At 40.7% G+C, this 16,304-nt stretch overlaps 1 protein-coding gene across 5 annotated transcripts in view; it reads left to right on the top strand.

Annotated features, from left to right (window-relative positions):
* Window positions 1-16,304, top strand: part of EZH2 (enhancer of zeste 2 polycomb repressive complex 2 subunit) — an 84,608-nt gene that overhangs the window by 53,956 nt on the left and 14,348 nt on the right. For all 5 annotated transcript variants that reach the window (XM_030551439.1, XM_030551438.1, XM_030551437.1 and 2 more), the window contains 6 exons: window positions 2,090-2,192; window positions 3,338-3,501; window positions 10,942-11,033; window positions 12,692-12,932; window positions 13,339-13,508; window positions 13,882-13,976. In XM_030551439.1, the coding sequence (XP_030407299.1) occupies window positions 2,090-2,192; window positions 3,338-3,501; window positions 10,942-11,033; window positions 12,692-12,932; window positions 13,339-13,508; window positions 13,882-13,976 (865 nt within the window). The remainder of the gene's footprint in view (window positions 1-2,089; window positions 2,193-3,337; window positions 3,502-10,941; window positions 11,034-12,691; window positions 12,933-13,338; window positions 13,509-13,881; window positions 13,977-16,304) is intronic.

Genomic DNA, 16,304 nt, shown 5'->3' with positions numbered 1-16,304 from the left:
AGTGGCCATGTTCTTTGTGAATAGACAAGGACGAGCCCAGTTTCTGCTATGCTAGGAGGCAGTGAAGATTTGGGATTTCTGTATCACTATCTCAGTCCACTTTAAAGCCTCTCACTTTCCTGGTGTCCAGGGTAAACTGGCAGACTAGTTAAGCAGATCTTTCACCAGTCACCACAAGTGGTCTCTCTGCCCAGACATTGCCAGATTCATTTTCCAACAATGTGGGACTCCCCAAATAGACCTGCTTGAAACAAACGTCAACAGGAAGTGCCATCACACAGGTCACAGCCCAGAGTTCCTCAAAAGATTCTTTCCTGTTGCCCTGGGTGGTCATGCTGCTGTATGCATTTCCTCCAGTTCCACTCCTGCCCAGAGTGTTGTTGAAAATCACTCGGACTGTGCTTGAGTCATACTTGTAACTCCAGTATGGACTTGGAAACACTGGTTTCCTACTTTGCTGATCCTCTCAGACAGGTCTGTTGACACTACCCTCAGGACCATGGTCATCTCCTCCACCCCAACCTGCAGACCCTCATCTCACAGTCTGGATGCTCCGTGGCTAATGCCTCAAGAGGAGGCTTGCTCAAAGAGAGTTCAAGATGTACTTTTAAATAGTAGAAAACTATGTACTTCATTGGGAAATTGGAAGACATTTTCCATCTCGTCCCAAAAAACAGGGGTTTCTCCAGTCTGAGCTCCCATACATCGTGTTCTGGACAATCAGTTACACCTGAAACAACATGGTCTGGCAACTAATTTCATCAAAGTCAAACTAGCAGCTGTCTTGGTTCACTTCCCAAAGCCCCATGCTCAAGGATGAGGAGACACTCGGTACTACAGGTGTTAGATCATTGGTGGTGGTCTTGAACAAGACTAAGCAGTTTAGATTGTCCTCATAATTATTTGCAGCAATTGCAGACAGAATGAAGTGGCTTCCACTCTGTTCTCAAAGTCTCATTCTGGATAGCCCCCTATATATGCTTGTTACAAATTGGACAGTGTAGCTCCACCAAGCAGAGTATTACTACATTCAACAAAATCGCATACAGGCTTTGCAACCGTTTTAGCTCTAGTGACTATCCTAGAAATTTGTAAAGCCTCAACGTAGTCTTCAGTACATACTTTTGCTTCGCACTAGGCCGTCTTTCAGCAATCTAGAGATGATGCGAGATTTGCATATGTGGTCCTTTAGGCATTTTTCAGATAGACTCCGATCCTACTGTGGCTTGACCTGCTTGAGTGTCACCTGAAGTGGAATGGGCATGTGCAGTCACTTGAAGAAATGGTTACCGATCTGTTCCGTAACTGTTGTTTGAGACATGATGTACATATCATTCCATGACCCGTCGTCCTTCCCCTCTGTATTGGATTCTGTCGAGTAAGAATGAAATGAGGGAGGTCAACAGTGGTTCTGCCCTTTAAACCATCGTGCAGCAGCGGGCACATGCACCATCTCAGTGGGCATCGCTGACGGAAAAATCTCCAACAGTGTACTGGGCGCATACACGCCTGAAGTGGAATGGACATGTGCAGCACATCTTGAAGAACAAGAGTTACAGAACAGGTTAGAAATAGTTTCTTTCCTCAGAATTTCCCTATACCTGTCAATCCCAGATTAGCATAGGGTGTGTTGCAAAATGTGGTGTTGCTAATCATTGACCACTGCCAACACAGGGAAATGGTCAACTCCTTCACTGTCGTTGAAGGATACAGTGGTGCAGTATTTTACTGAGGAAGAAAGCACCATTCATCAAGCAGTTACGTGAATGACTGCTGATAGCAAAATAACATAATTTATCATTTGTCCAGAAGAACCTGTTGGTAGGAAAAATCATTTTAAACTCCTTAATCTGACTTCTCTGTAATTATAAACCGAAAGCGTCAGATTTTTGAAGTGCTAATTCTTTCTTTGCTTTGTACTTTAGGTTCTTGGTCAACTTTTTTCATCCTTAAATATTGGTATAAACAGTAAATTTACAAGTAGTTTAACATTTATAAAGCTACTGTGGGAAATACCAAAGGAGCACAATGTTGTTCAGAAAATATTTCCTGTTAGTCTTTATATTTCTTTGTCTGCTTCTCTGTGCAGACAGAGAGAGCCATCCACCTCGGAAGTTTCCTTCTGACAAGATATTTGAAGCCATTTCCTCGATGTTTCCGGATAAGGGTACAGCAGAGGAATTGAAGGAGAAGTAAGATTTGATTTCTTAAGAGGTGTTGGTACGCTGCATAATATGGTATTTGGATTTCTGTACTGTCTAGAAAAGAGCTACAGTGGAACCCCGTTTATCTGTTTTTGTTTTTTTTTTATTGGGACCAGAGCCATAAACAAAATAATTTGGATAATCGCATAAATAATCGAATAAACACAAATTTGGATAATCCAGAGAATGGATGGAGCTTGGCTCAGATAATACGGCAGAGGTGGATAATGGAGTCTCAGATAAATTGGGTTCTGCTGAATTAAAGTTTATTGATGTTTTGAGTAGGATCTGATCATTCTAGCCCCAAGATTGGGAAGTTATGAATAAACTGACTACAGCTGTACGGTTTATGTAGGTAATACTTGAAGGGTGGCTGTTTCAGACATTAGGGAGGCAGTGAGACCTAGTGGATAGAGCACTGGACTGGGACTTGGGAGACCTAGTTCTTTTCCTGGCTTTGGCCCGGCCTACTGGGTGACCTTGGGTGAGAGCTGTCACATCAGGATATGGTTACTGACCTTGTTTGTAAAACATTTTGTGATCTACAAGTTAAAAGTGCTATATAGAAGAGGTGCTGGTATTATTTATTATTGTTAGCCTTCCCTATAAGCAGCCAGAAATCACTTTTGTCCTCTTGGTATGATGAAGGAAAGAGGAAATGCTTTGTTTCAGTGATCCTTTTTTGGGGGGAGGGGGTGGAGGGGCAACGGGGCTGGTGGAAGCATTTGTGGAAAACATTTTTGAAAAGTAAATACATCCCTCCTCTGTGATTCTCATCCCCCCCTCGCCCTGCCTCAGGATTAATAAGTACAGAGTTACTTAGTCATGCCTTTGAATGTAGCCTTTACTGATAAACTTTACGTAATATTTGATTTAAGTACTTTTGCTTTTGACTTAAGCTGTAGTATCACAGACCAAAGATAACTTAACTTCACATTTTTTCCAATTAAATATTGTAGAACAACTGTTTTATTGTAAGTGTCTAGTGCCAGATTTTTCTTAGTTAAACCAGTAAGTCCAGAATAAATACATTAAAGTCAGGACTTACTTTGGATTTGCAGTAGTGTTACAGCAAAACTTGACCCTTTCTGAATAGAATAAGCAATGCTTTTTATTTACTTTTCTTTTTGAAGATACAAAGAACTCACAGAGCAGCAGCTGCCAGGAGCTCTTCCTCCTGAGTGCACACCAAACATAGATGGACCAAATGCAAAATCTGTTCAGAGGGAGCAGAGTCTGCACTCCTTTCATACGCTCTTCTGTAGGCGCTGTTTTAAATATGACTGCTTCTTACATCGTAAGTGCAATAGCCTTTTTGTAAATCTACATTTCATTTTATGAGACCTCAAGAAACTCTAAAGTAGCCACAGAGTACAATACAGAATAAGAAAAGAGAACAATAGATGTGCTAAAATCTGCTACCAGTGAACATGCTAACTTCATTGTGGTATGAAAATTATAGTTTCTGATCTTTGAAATATTGGCTATATTATTTGGTGTAGTTTGATTTCACATTTGCATTTTTGAAGTAGATAGTGTGCCTGGCCTGTAGTAGTGTTTCTCTTTTACTTTTTTTTTTAAAGAGAGAAAATTTGTTTCCCAATACTATTCCAAAATTATCATACTTATCTCTTTTTATCATAGGGAGGTTGAAAACTGACCAGATGTGTGTTGGAGAGATTTGTTCTTTTCCTGTTCAGATTTTTTTGGTCCTCAGCAGGAGAAATAAATATCCGTGAACTGCTTTATTCTTTTATTCTTTTCTGAGACCACACCAGAGGTTACTTCTAGCCCACTTAGTCTTATGGAGTGGAATTATTTTTAGACAGGTGTCCTAGAAATCATTCATAAATGATGCCCTATTCACTTATAATTCGTATTGCCCATACCTTTTGAAGAAATCTTTTAACAAAGTGTTGAGAGACAGTCAGTTTCCATTTCCAAGTGGGAACAATAAAGGACTTCTCTGAGTACCATCAGAGGAATGGTTCTTTTATTTCCTCATCCTGAAGCCAGAGACCCAGAATGTGTGAAGGAACTAGAGAATGAGTGCAAAGGATTTTGAGCTGTCTGAATTTGACACTGAGGGGAGTACAATATACAGTTACTTGTTAGTGAACTCAAGTCAAGAGACTCATTAACCAGTAGCTTCCAAATGAGAAATTGTCTTGAGGTGATGACCCACTTGAGGGTGGTGAAATCATGAAGGATTGGGCCAATAACTTCCAGTCTCAAGAATTTTTTTTCTGAGTTCAGGAGTTAGAGAGAAAATTCCATTCATCTTTGAGTGCTTGCTCATATCGATTCCAGTTAGGTGTGTGCGCGCCGCCTGCACGTTCGTTGGAAGATTTTTATCCTAGCAACACTCGGTGGGTCGGCTGGGTTCCCCCCTTGGAGTGGTGCCTGAAATAGAGGACCCTGTCGTGGACATCCCATCGGCTGATACACCTACTAGAGTGGCTCTTCCGTTTATCCGCACCATACAGGCTAATGCGGACACCATTTGACAATCCCCAGCCTCAATTCCACCTACAGCAAGGGGAGTAGAGAGAAAATATATGGTCTCCTTAAAGGGGTATGAATGTCTCTACATTCACCCACCTCCTTGCTCTTTAGTGGTGCAATCGGTGAATGAAAGGGAGCGTCATGGCCAGCAAGCCCCGACTCCTAAGTCAAAGGAGGCTAGGTGCATGGACTTCCTAGGCCGCAAAATATACTCGGCCAGGGGCCTCCAACTTAGGGTGGCAAACCAACAAGCCCTCTTATGTAGATATAACTTTAACACGTGGGTGTCCTTGGGGAAGTTTACGGAGCTTCTTCCCCAGGAGTCCCATCAAGAATTTACGGCCCTACTTGAGGAGGGTAAAAAGGTAACAAGAACCTCCCTCCAAGCCTCTCTGGATGCAGCGGACTCTGCAGCCAGAACTCTGGCATCAGGAGTGACGATGAGGCGTATCTCCTGGCTCCAGGTATCAGGCCTTCCTCCTGAAGTACAACAAACTATTCAGGATTTGCTCTTGTAAGGCCAGGGCCTGTTCTCAGATAAGACTGACCCCAGATTGCACAGTCTGAAGGACAATCGCATTATAATGCGCTCACTGGGTATGCACACACCCGTGACCCAACGCAGGACCTTCCAGCCCAGCCACACCGTCCTTACGCCCCGCCTAGGCCACGTCAGGACTTTAGCAGAAGGCGTGGTTGAGGGAATCATCGAAGACAATCTGGCCCCCAAGGAGGTCAAAATCAGGAGCCCCCTAAACCACCAGTAGGGCCCAAGCAGAACTTTTGATGGGACGCCCAAGGGCAGCCCACCAGTTGCTCTGCCGGATCCTTCTCCTCCCTTTTTCAACCATCTCTCCCAATTCCTCCCTGCCATATCAGTCTGATTAATACCAAAGCAACAGGATGTCTTGAGTCTTTCAGAAGTTCAGAGAATAAATATCATATTCCCTGTTCGGTTTTGAGGGAATAGAGTCTAAAAGTTGAATTTACCTTGGCATATAGATATTCCTGCTCTGGTCCATGGTGAGGAAGGTACTACAAAAGATAGCCAGGCCCACAGAACATATTATCCTCATAATTTAGGACTGGCCAAAATGACACTAGTTCACAGAATGGGTGAATCTGCAATTGTCATTTTGGCTTCCAGCAATAAATCTCCTCACATTGGACTTTGTCAACCACAGTGATCAAACTTGCTTCAGGGATATGGAATGGCTGTAAATAAACGTCAGAATATCCTACAGTACCATATTAATCTTGATAAATGCACCTCTACCTCGATATAACGCTGTCCTCGAGAGCCAAAAAATCTTACCGCGTTGTAGGTGAAACTGTGTTATATCGAACTCGCTTTGATCCGTTGGCGTGCACAGTGCCCCCCGAAGCGCTGTTTTACCGCATTATATCAGGTCACGTTATATTGGAGTAGAGGTGTAATCTATCCGTTGCAGTATGAGAATTTGGAAGGTAGTGTGGCAATATAGGTGGTATCCCTATGCTGTGTAGGAAGTTCATTTATCCTGGAATTTTGGCAGGACAGTTGGGACATAGGGATGAATGCTGGCTCACTGAAAGTTAATTCAGCAGGAACTGTAACCTTTCAGGTTCATGCAGATAATGTGCCATTGGGGGGCTCACTGCATCACAGGTTTTTTGGTTTTTTTTTTGTTTTTTTTTTTGTTTTTTTTAAGACTGATGAAATTGAGAATGGTAATCAATCCATAATGAAAAGGTAATTTGGTCCTACCTGCTATCTACAAGCTTCCTTCCTACATAGTTTTATCAGGATAAAGTAGCACTTAAGATAGCGCCACATGCTTTTTAACGAAGTTCCCCTCCTCTTTCCTTCAGAAGCAGGATGTATTTGCTACTTTCCTTGTCCTATCCCCAGTAACAAGAAAGAAGCAAGATGGCATTGTTTGAATGGAACTAGAACTTGAAAAATTTATCTGAAAAGAACCCAGAAATTCAGATTGTCTGACACCTTTCATTTTATATGAAGGTGTTAAAAAAGGACATATAGCCAAATCCACCTTGTTGAATTGGGACTAAACAACTAATTGGCAAAGTTTACTTCAGTAGTGAGAAAATAGTGTTGGCAGCATTTAGGGTCCACTCAATATTAATGAGCTGCCTCTTGGACAAATAGCAATCTGTTAAAATGTCACTGTGTGCTACCTTCACACCTTTGCTGAGCACTGCAGGATGAAGTCAAGACCTCAGCGGATGCAGTTTTTGGAGGAAATGGAGGAGCCCACTGTGGAGTGCTAATTCCACCTTATAGCAATCAGAGTGCTACTTTGGGAGGTCCAAAGGTCTGGAATGGCATAGAGAATCAAAGAGAGAATGGAAATTACCCACTTGATCTGTGTTTTTTTTTCTTTTAATCCTCCTGTTTATCAGTACAGACCCCCTTCTTATTGAGACTAGCTAGCATCATTTTATATAGTTTCAAGTTTTTTATCCAAATATTCTGAATTTCTAGTAAAATGCTGGAAAGAAGTTATTAACTTTTGAAATGTCAAGTACACTTGATGAGCTGGGTACCCCTTTATTTACAGGTGATGACATTACTGGAACAGTGTGTATTACTGTCTTCTTTTGCTCGTAGTTATACCTAATTGTCTGGAATAATAGAATTTAGAAGAGGGATAATTATAGGGTGTAGAGAACTTCCCAGAAAGCTTGTTTATAGAACAAGAGTACATTCCAGGCTAAAATGCTGCCTATGCATTTACACCTTCATAAATATTAGGAATGAGTAAGGTCTTGACGATTATGAGCCAATTGGGGACAATGCAGATCAAAAATCCCAGGAGAAGATTGCAATCTTGATTGAAGAGATCCGGCTATGGAATGAACTTCCAGACTCTAGATCCCTAGGAAACTGAAACCTTCCACTGTTGGGGAGAGAAAAACAACAAAAACTTTTTACTATAGCAAGAATGACATTCACAATATTGACATTCCTTCTATGCGAATGGGTCCTCTAACTGGCCCCGCCACCCAGAAACCAACCAACAGCAATAAAAAATACCCAACAGAGTTTTGACTGATCTAGACAAAATTCTTGTGGTGTAGGTTTTAAAGTATTTGTATGTTAACTCCCGATGCACCTTCTTTTTCAGATGTCCGTGGTGATGTGTTAAAATGCTGAAATGCCTAGTTTGCAATAGAACAGAAGCACAACAGCAGAGATTTGGTTTTTGGTTTCGTTTTTTAAATTTGCTTTTGTGCAGACCAGGGAGAAAATTATTGGCACATTTTTAGGACAAATATAGCCGTGCCCATAAGAGTTCATAATGGAAATGTTCACATGTGAAACTGATACATATAAAATAGTTTTGATTTCTGCAGATTGCTACAGGCTTGTATATCACTTGCAACCAGTGTTCCCAGCTGTATTCTCAAATTACTGCAGAGCCATTTTCCTTGTGGATTGTGGGGAGGAGAGGAGAAAGTGTTAATATAGAAGAAAGCAAGTCTTTCAGAACAATAAAAAGTCCATATTTTCAGCCCTAAACATTTTAAATACTGAAAGACTTGCTTTTCCTCTGTTACTGCTTTCTGTTTTCCTGCTTCCCTTCATTATTTTTAGAAACTGAAAAATAATGTTTAAAACTTCTGGCATTAAATGTTTTGAGGTATAAGATTTCTTTGAGTGTATATTTCATATATTTAATGTACAAAACTTCAGAGATGTATAGGTGCAGAATACATACATGCATTCCAGAAACTACATACAATATTAAAGCTATAAACTTCAATGTAGGGGAAAAAGAAATGGTAAAGTTAAGTATAATGCATACTTTAAAGGTGGCAGAGCTGAAGTTGTGCATTTATCCTGAACTTTGGCACTTCCTAGTAACTGAGAGTTCAACAATGCAGCTATTACTTCTAAATATAGTGTTTGGTAAGGAGTTATTTAACATATTTGGGACTCCTGGTGGTAAGAACTTTTTAACTAAAATAGTATTGTTAATATTTTATTTGATATTTATACAGCAATGTAAAGACTTACGGTGCTTAAGAATCACAGTTTCAGACATCAGATTACAAAGCCTACGTGCAGCAATACAAAGTATTTGGGAACAGTCCGAGTCTCATGAATGTTCTCTCTCCCTTGCCTCCCATTATTATTACTATTTTTTTAAATTGTACTTATTAAGTCTCAACTGGGCTTTATTGCTAACTATTAGGTTTAAATTGGAACCAAATATACCAATTCCTTTTAGGTTGTGGGATTAAAAAGTACCCTAGAACTACACTAATTTCAAAGAGGATAGCAGGTCCTGGTGTAAATTGGTGCAGTTCTATGTTAGTCTTTGGAGCTGTCGGTTTACATCAGCTGAGGATCTGGCTCAGCATGTTTAGTGTTTCAGTCTTCGTGATATTGAGTTCAAACTCTCTTCTCCATATTTTGCTGTATGTACACCTCTAACCCGATATAACACGAATTCGGATATAACGCAGTAAAGCAGTGCTCCGGGGGAAGCGGGGCTGCGCACTCCAGCAGATCAAAGTGAGTTCGATTAAAACGCGGTTTCACCTATAACGTAGTAAGATTTTTTTAGCTCCCAAGGACAGCATTATATCGGGGTAGAGGTGTATGACCATAGTCTAAAATTTGTTACCTTTTGTGCTTCAGAATTGTGCAATCTGAGTATCATATTTTCACTATGGAATTAAATTGCTTACCGTTGAGACTTGACATACAATCTTGTGAATCCACAGCAGTTGCTTTTACATCTTAACTATTGCTGCTTGAAAATTCATGTTATTCAGATTTTCCCTATACTAAATTGAGGGAGAAATGTAAACACTGCAGTTATGTTAATATGGCAAAATTGTAAAAGATCTTTAATAGCCTTAAAAATAAATATTAGTCAATGTATACTAGAGGTTAAATTGAGGCTAGTTATCTTTTCAGAGCCTGATTCTCGCTCTATTTGTTTTCTTCATTGTGTATAATAGCCCACTGGAAATACAAGTGACATTCAGTTTCTTACCAATTTTTTCCCCTCTGTCATTGGATTCCTCTGAAAAGGAGTTGATTTTTATCTTCCTTCCTGGCTATATTTGTTCAGTTCAGGCGTAGCTAATACAGAAGATATCCATGAGGTAGCTTATCTAGATTATGCTTCCATGGTGACCCTGATCTGTGGTTAAGAGGGCTAAGTATCTTTTGAACAAATGATCATATGAATGTCTCTTGAAATATTGACGATGAACCACAGAACAAAAGTGTGTTCTTCCTTGCTTTTTTATGATGTATAAAGATGACCTCAGAGATGGTATTTAATCTTCATGCACACCCTCTTAAAAAGAAATTGGAAACATTAGGTCATTTCAGTTTTCCCCTCAAATACCGGAGAACTAATTGAATAACCATCAGGCTGCATGTGGAATTTTCAAAAGCACCTGCATAATTTAGAACACACGTTCTATTGACAGTGTAACTGCAAGTTTCCCACACTACTTAGGAAATTACAGCAAAAAGAGGAAAGTCAAGATATTCGAAAGGGCTTATTTTTTTTTATTGTATTTTTCTGTGGTGAAGAGTTCTTTTGAGGTGGTCTTTGGACATCAAAGGAACAGTTAAGGGAATTATTACATCTCATTTTGCATCTATGTGAACACTGAAGTCTCATCTACACTAAGGCATATTTACACTTTCAGAGCAGTGTGAAGTGGCCTGGAAGTGGGTATAGTAAAAATTTGCTCCCACTTTAAGTTCCAAATGTTTAATGGAAATTACATCTTTGATAATTGTAAAATTCAGGATTGATTGCTTAGGTGTCAGCCATTATTTGTCCTGGTCTTGAAGCAGGAAGGAGCATGTTCTTGATGGAGAGTCCCTGAATAAGAAGTTTGATTCCCACTGGTAGTACCAATGCTCTGTCTGAAAGAGGGCAGGGGAAACAAAACTAACCCAGGACCTTGCCCCTGGGTGTGTGTGTGTGTGTGTGTGTGTAAAGGGTAATCATTTTTACTTAAGATGGTGATCTGAATAGGTGGAAACACATACTATAAATTATCAGCTTTGCACAATTTTACTTGCCCATTCATTTTTTTTTAAATGGTAAATAAAATACCATTTAGGTTTTTCTTTCACTGTTACCATGGTTGTCGTCAGGCCAGTTTTGGTGAAGTTCAGATAAATTTTCAATTTTGCAAGTATTTGTTGATGAAACACATTTAAAAATACTTGAGAAATATTTTTATTTTACAGCATTCCATGCAACTCCTAACACTTACAAACGGAAGAATACAGAAACAGCCTTAGATAATAAACCTTGTGGACAGCATTGTTATCAGCATCTGGTAAGAGAACTTATTTCATTGGGTAGATAGAGAGTTGGGAGTTTTTTTGTACTTTCTATTTAGCAAAAAATAAAAATCAAGTGTTTGAAAAAGTTTAAGCTTGTAGTCAAATGAATCTAGTCAAGACATAATATGCAGTGCTGTAGGAAACTCTGATGATTAGTGTCCCACGTGGTGTTAGAAGATACTGTGCTAATGAAGATGTAAAATTTAGGTGATAGCAACTTGCAGTCAAAGCTTTCATAGCACTTTTCACAAAAGTAAGGATAGTGACTCCAGTGACCAGGCCAAAGTTCAAATTGGGAAGTTGAATTATTTCATACGAAAGTATGTACCTCTAACAGTATAGGGTTACCATATTTCAGGACGGAGCTGGAGGGATGTGTGTGTGTGTGTACTGGGAGGGAGTATTTGGGGGGTGTGGGAGGGGTTTGAGAGTGTACTGGGAGGGGCACCTGGAGGGGGTACTTTGCTGCCTCACTTTCCAGGTTGCGGGTGGGGGGAGAGGGAGGCAGTGTGTTGCTCCCTGTAGTAGTGGCAGGGCAGCTGGCGCAGGCCCAGAACATGGTGCCTGCAGTCTGTCAGCACCTCCCTGTCTCTCCCCCTCCCCAGGCCTGGGAGCTGGGGCTTGGGTGCATAGGATCCAGCAGCAGTCGGGGCAGGGCAGGCCCCACACCCGCACCCACCTACCTCTCCCCCGGGGATTTCCTAGCCACCCACAGACAGTTCAACCCACCTGCCCCCGATCTCTATGGAGGCCGCCCTGGGACCAAGCAGCGCAGTAGCCGCCCCGCCCCCAACCAAAGGGAGGTTTTGTGGGGGGATGTCTTGGCCCAGTCCATCCCCCCCGCCCTCCCGAGTTACGCCTCGAGCCCAGGCCGGGTGACCCTCCCCTCGCTCAGCACTTCCGGTTCTGCCTTGTGGCCAGTGCTTCCCACCTCAGGGGGTCCCGGAAGTGATGCATCCACTGTACGCCAGGTGGGGGAAGCGGAAGACAGAGACGTGCAGTTCTGGCCGTTAGGGTGGTTGGAGTGCGGCACGCGCAGGGCTGTGAGGCGAAGCTCCTCCCACCCCCCCGGGGCAGAGGACGAACCCAGCAGCCCCACCCTGCCGCTTGCCTGCGGGCCGCACAGTGGGCTGCATTTTGTGCAGGCCTGCTATGCGTTCTCTCAATCATATCCATCTCAAAGAAAATGAGAGAAAATACTATGCTGTAATCCTCTTTCCCTGTCATACCAGACTTTTTTTTAGCTATAACACCTTAACAGTTCCCAACATTTCTGTTTTTGGCAATGGACTTTATGCTGGAAAATTTTTATTTGTCCATCATCAAAGATGAAAGTGTGTTTTTTTTCATTTTTTTAAGTGAAAATAGAATTTTGGTACTAATATCACAGCTAAGTAAATTGAGATCTCAAACTGTGTGTACTTTATTGATGCACACAGTAAAGATCATGAACATGAGACAACTGAAAAGCATTGTAGATAAACATTTTTGGATTTATTTTAAAATATGTAAATAGTTATTTTATCTGAAACCTGCTGTGTAAATTATGCAGGCTTTGGCTTTAAGTGACTAGTGATCCATTCTCACCTCCTTCCTCCTCAAATTAAAACATTTCAAACCCACGTACTGAAGACTCTTATTCTTTATTTAGGAAGGGGCAAAGGAGTTTGCAGCTGCACTGACTGCTGAGCGAATAAAGACGCCACCAAAGCGCCCAGGTGGCCGCCGAAGAGGAAGACTTCCAAATAACACCAGTAGGCCCAGCACACCAACAATAAATGTGTTGGAATCAAAGGACACAGATAGTGACAGGGAAGCAGGAGCAGAAACTGGAGGTGAAAATAATGATAAAGAGGAAGAAGAGAAGAAAGATGAAACATCCAGTTCTTCTGGTGAGGCCAGTCAATGCTTTAATAGGAAATGAATTGTGATTTGTGAGGAGAGGTCTCAAACCATAATTAAGCAACCTTAGAAGCCACATATTTTTGGGTATATTTGGACTTTTAATTTAATTAGAAGATATGATATGGTATCTTTATCACAGAGAGCCTTATAATGAAAGTTCAGAATAACTTCATTTGTTCAGCACTGTCTCCTGAATACTTTCAGAAGCTAGACTGTGCTACCTGATTTCTTCCCACTGTCTGATTATAGCTTCTGTCTGTAGATGTGTTAAAATTTCTGTATGTGGTGTCTTCTCACTTAAAAAAAACAGGACTTTGTTCTGTTACAGTTCACATAACTTGATGTTTTTAAGAGTCATGGAAACTTAAATTATGAGTGCTCTTGATGTTGCAGAGGCAAATTCCAGGTGTCAGACACCAATAAAGATGAAGCCAAATATTGAGCCTCCTGAAAATGTGGAATGGAGTGGTGCAGAAGCCTCGATGTTCAGAGTTCTCATTGGCACCTACTATGATAACTTCTGTGCAATTGCTAGATTAATTGGGACCAAAACATGCAGGCAGGTAAGAAGTGAAAATTGCTTATTTAGGTGGCAGCATTCCATTTTCAAAACTGGATAGAAAATATGTTAATACTCATTCTTCTTATAAGAGAATTTATTAACCAACTTGGTGTTCCTGAGAACCCTGTCTTTTCTGATTTTTAAAAATTTGTACAATGAATTTTAGTGATTTGAATGTATCATACAGTTTAAAATACACAGCTATTTTTATTTGATCATTTAAGATCAAATCAGATAAAATAAGAGACATATCTATAAAGAGAAGAAATTTTGTGGCTTGTTATAATTTGTAAGGTGTTGGAGGAAATCATTCTAACATAATAGAAAGCTTCATTTTCTATCAGTGAGATATATGTTATGGTATCTCTTGCTAGGTGTATGAGTTTAGAGTAAAAGAATCTAGTATTATTGCTCCAGTTCCTGCTGAAGATGTTGATACTCCTCCAAGAAAGAAGAAGAGGAAGCACAGGTAAATCTGTTAATAAATAACCTTAGAAGCTAAACATGATAACCCATAGGACAGGAGTTCTCAACCTTTTTTCTTTCTGAGCTCCCCCAACATGCTATAAAAACTCCATGGCCGCACATAAAAGCCAGGACCAGTGTTAAGGGGTAGCAAGGAGGACAACTGTCTGGGGCCCCATGCCACCAGGGACCCCATGAAGCTAAGTTGCCAGGGCTTCAACTTCAGCTGTCGGCGTGGGGCCTCAGGCCTCAGCCCCATGAGGTGGGGCTTTGGCCTTCTGCTCTGGGACCCAGCAATTTAATGCCAGCCCTGCTTGGCGGACCCCCTGACCCTTGGTTGAGAACCATTGCCAAAGGAGACTTATTGAACCAGCAGTATACAAGTAAGGTCTTTGAAAGAAAAGGCTGCTTATTTCTTCTCTTTATTCCTTTGCTATCAAAGAACATCAATGAAACAAAATTGTCCAATTTCTCAAAAACAAAATAAAACAAACCCCTGTTCTACCTTTATAAATAGTCAAGTTTTTCACAGGTGCTTATAGGCTTATTGCAACAAGTAAATTCAAGTTAGGGTTAGATTCACATTATTCCAGACAATGTTATAATAATCAAAAATTCACATTGGTGTAGAATAGGTTAGGTTTTATTGAATTTAAAAAAAAAAATACTACCACTTAGTAGATTTTTTTGGGCAACATTCCTTGATTCGTTGAGGTATTTTTTTTTTTTAGAAATAACACTTCAGTAATGAAGTCATGTGACTATAATGTCTTTTCCCAATAATAGTCAGAATCAGTAGTGAATAGAAGATGTTCTGCAAATTAGTATGCCGATTTTGTCCGTATGGTAAAATGTAATGCTTCAAACAAGCAATAACCTGTAATATGCTGGAAAAGTAAGACACATCCTCCCTTTAAAAACAAAACAATTCTTGATCACCTACATGGACTCAGACATTCCGGCTTATTTACCAACTACATACTTAGTTGAAGAACTATGCTGGGAATCTACTAAAGTTCCAGTACAAGACAAAAATAATATGGCAACTTATCTACATTTATTGATATAAGTAAGTGATAAGGAAAGCTGTTATAAGGCTCTTTCTGAGGATATAAAAGGCCCATCCAAAATTAACTCTAAAAGTTTTTTAAAATGCTCCCTTTCCCCTGTTGTTGTCCATCTACTTTGCAACATGTGAACACTTTTGATGGGGAATTTCTTAACTAAAACTCTGTGGGCCAACAGAAACGCAAGCATGGGACAGTTCTGTGCGTCTTCTGGTAAATGTTTTTATTCCTAGAAGGGTGAGAGGAAAAAAGGAGACGAGAACCCTCAGTAGCCAGTAGACCTTTGAAAAACTTTTTCTTTCTATATTTCCTGAATGGCTGCCTGTTTCTCCCCTCCCCCTACTTTTTCCAACAATTAATCCCTATTACTTTCCTGGCTCCTGTCTACTTGTTTCATAGTCTTCTTGCTCAAGGAGAGCCTTTCATTGATCTTTGTGTAGACGCTGCAACAGTGATAAAATGAGCTGACTGCTTGTAGTGTAGAGACAATCAAACCAGGGTAGGAAAAGGGGGTCAGTGAGCAGCTAGAAGCGGTCCTGCTCTGTTCAGATCACAATAGTGCCATTGCTCCCTCTGCTTCATAGCTCTCAACTGTCCTGAGGCATTTGGTGGGCAAGATTTTCAAAATCTGAAATTGTCCAGCCAAACTGGACAGTTGGCAGCTCTGTTTAGGAATGTTGTTAGCTTTGCATTCTGGTTTTCTCTGTTGTTCTGGTTCATTGGGTGGGGAAGTGCTATACACCAATGTGTTCTTTCTGACTGGTTGCCAGTGTGTCAGTGATAAGTGATTTCAGAGCGTCTTTAATGCTTTTACAACATCTCATTGGATTCTGCATTTTACTATGTCAGCTCAAAGACTAATGGGTTACTTTTCCTCCTATGTAAGAAGCATCTTGAGTAAAGCAAAACAATATTGTCACACTTGTTCATGACGGTTTTCTTGTTTCTCTGCCTTCTTGGGAGAGATGCAGTTAGAGGTTTACAAGTGGCTGAAACACTCTGAAGAGGTAGAAAGTGTTCTTTATGTTGTTTCCAGTCTTTATGTTGTCCCGGAGCCAGACTGCTTAAATTGTGTTGAACAACCTTTCTCTGACTCTCCTAATTTTGGGACATGGTTTCCATTGCAGGCTCTCCAGAGCCTGCTGCACACTCCAGTTCCGTTCTGCCAGAAGACAGGAGAGAGCTTGAAGAACAATTCATAGTGGCTTCCTACATTCACAGGCACCATCTTTCTGAAGGAGAACTCAATTCGTAGAGGAGAATAA

Source organism: Gopherus evgoodei, chromosome 2, assembly GCF_007399415.2.
Source record: "Gopherus evgoodei ecotype Sinaloan lineage chromosome 2, rGopEvg1_v1.p, whole genome shotgun sequence".
NCBI classification, from domain to species: Eukaryota; Metazoa; Chordata; order Testudines; family Testudinidae; genus Gopherus; species Gopherus evgoodei.
This window is presented reverse-complemented; position numbering and strand designations above follow the sequence as displayed.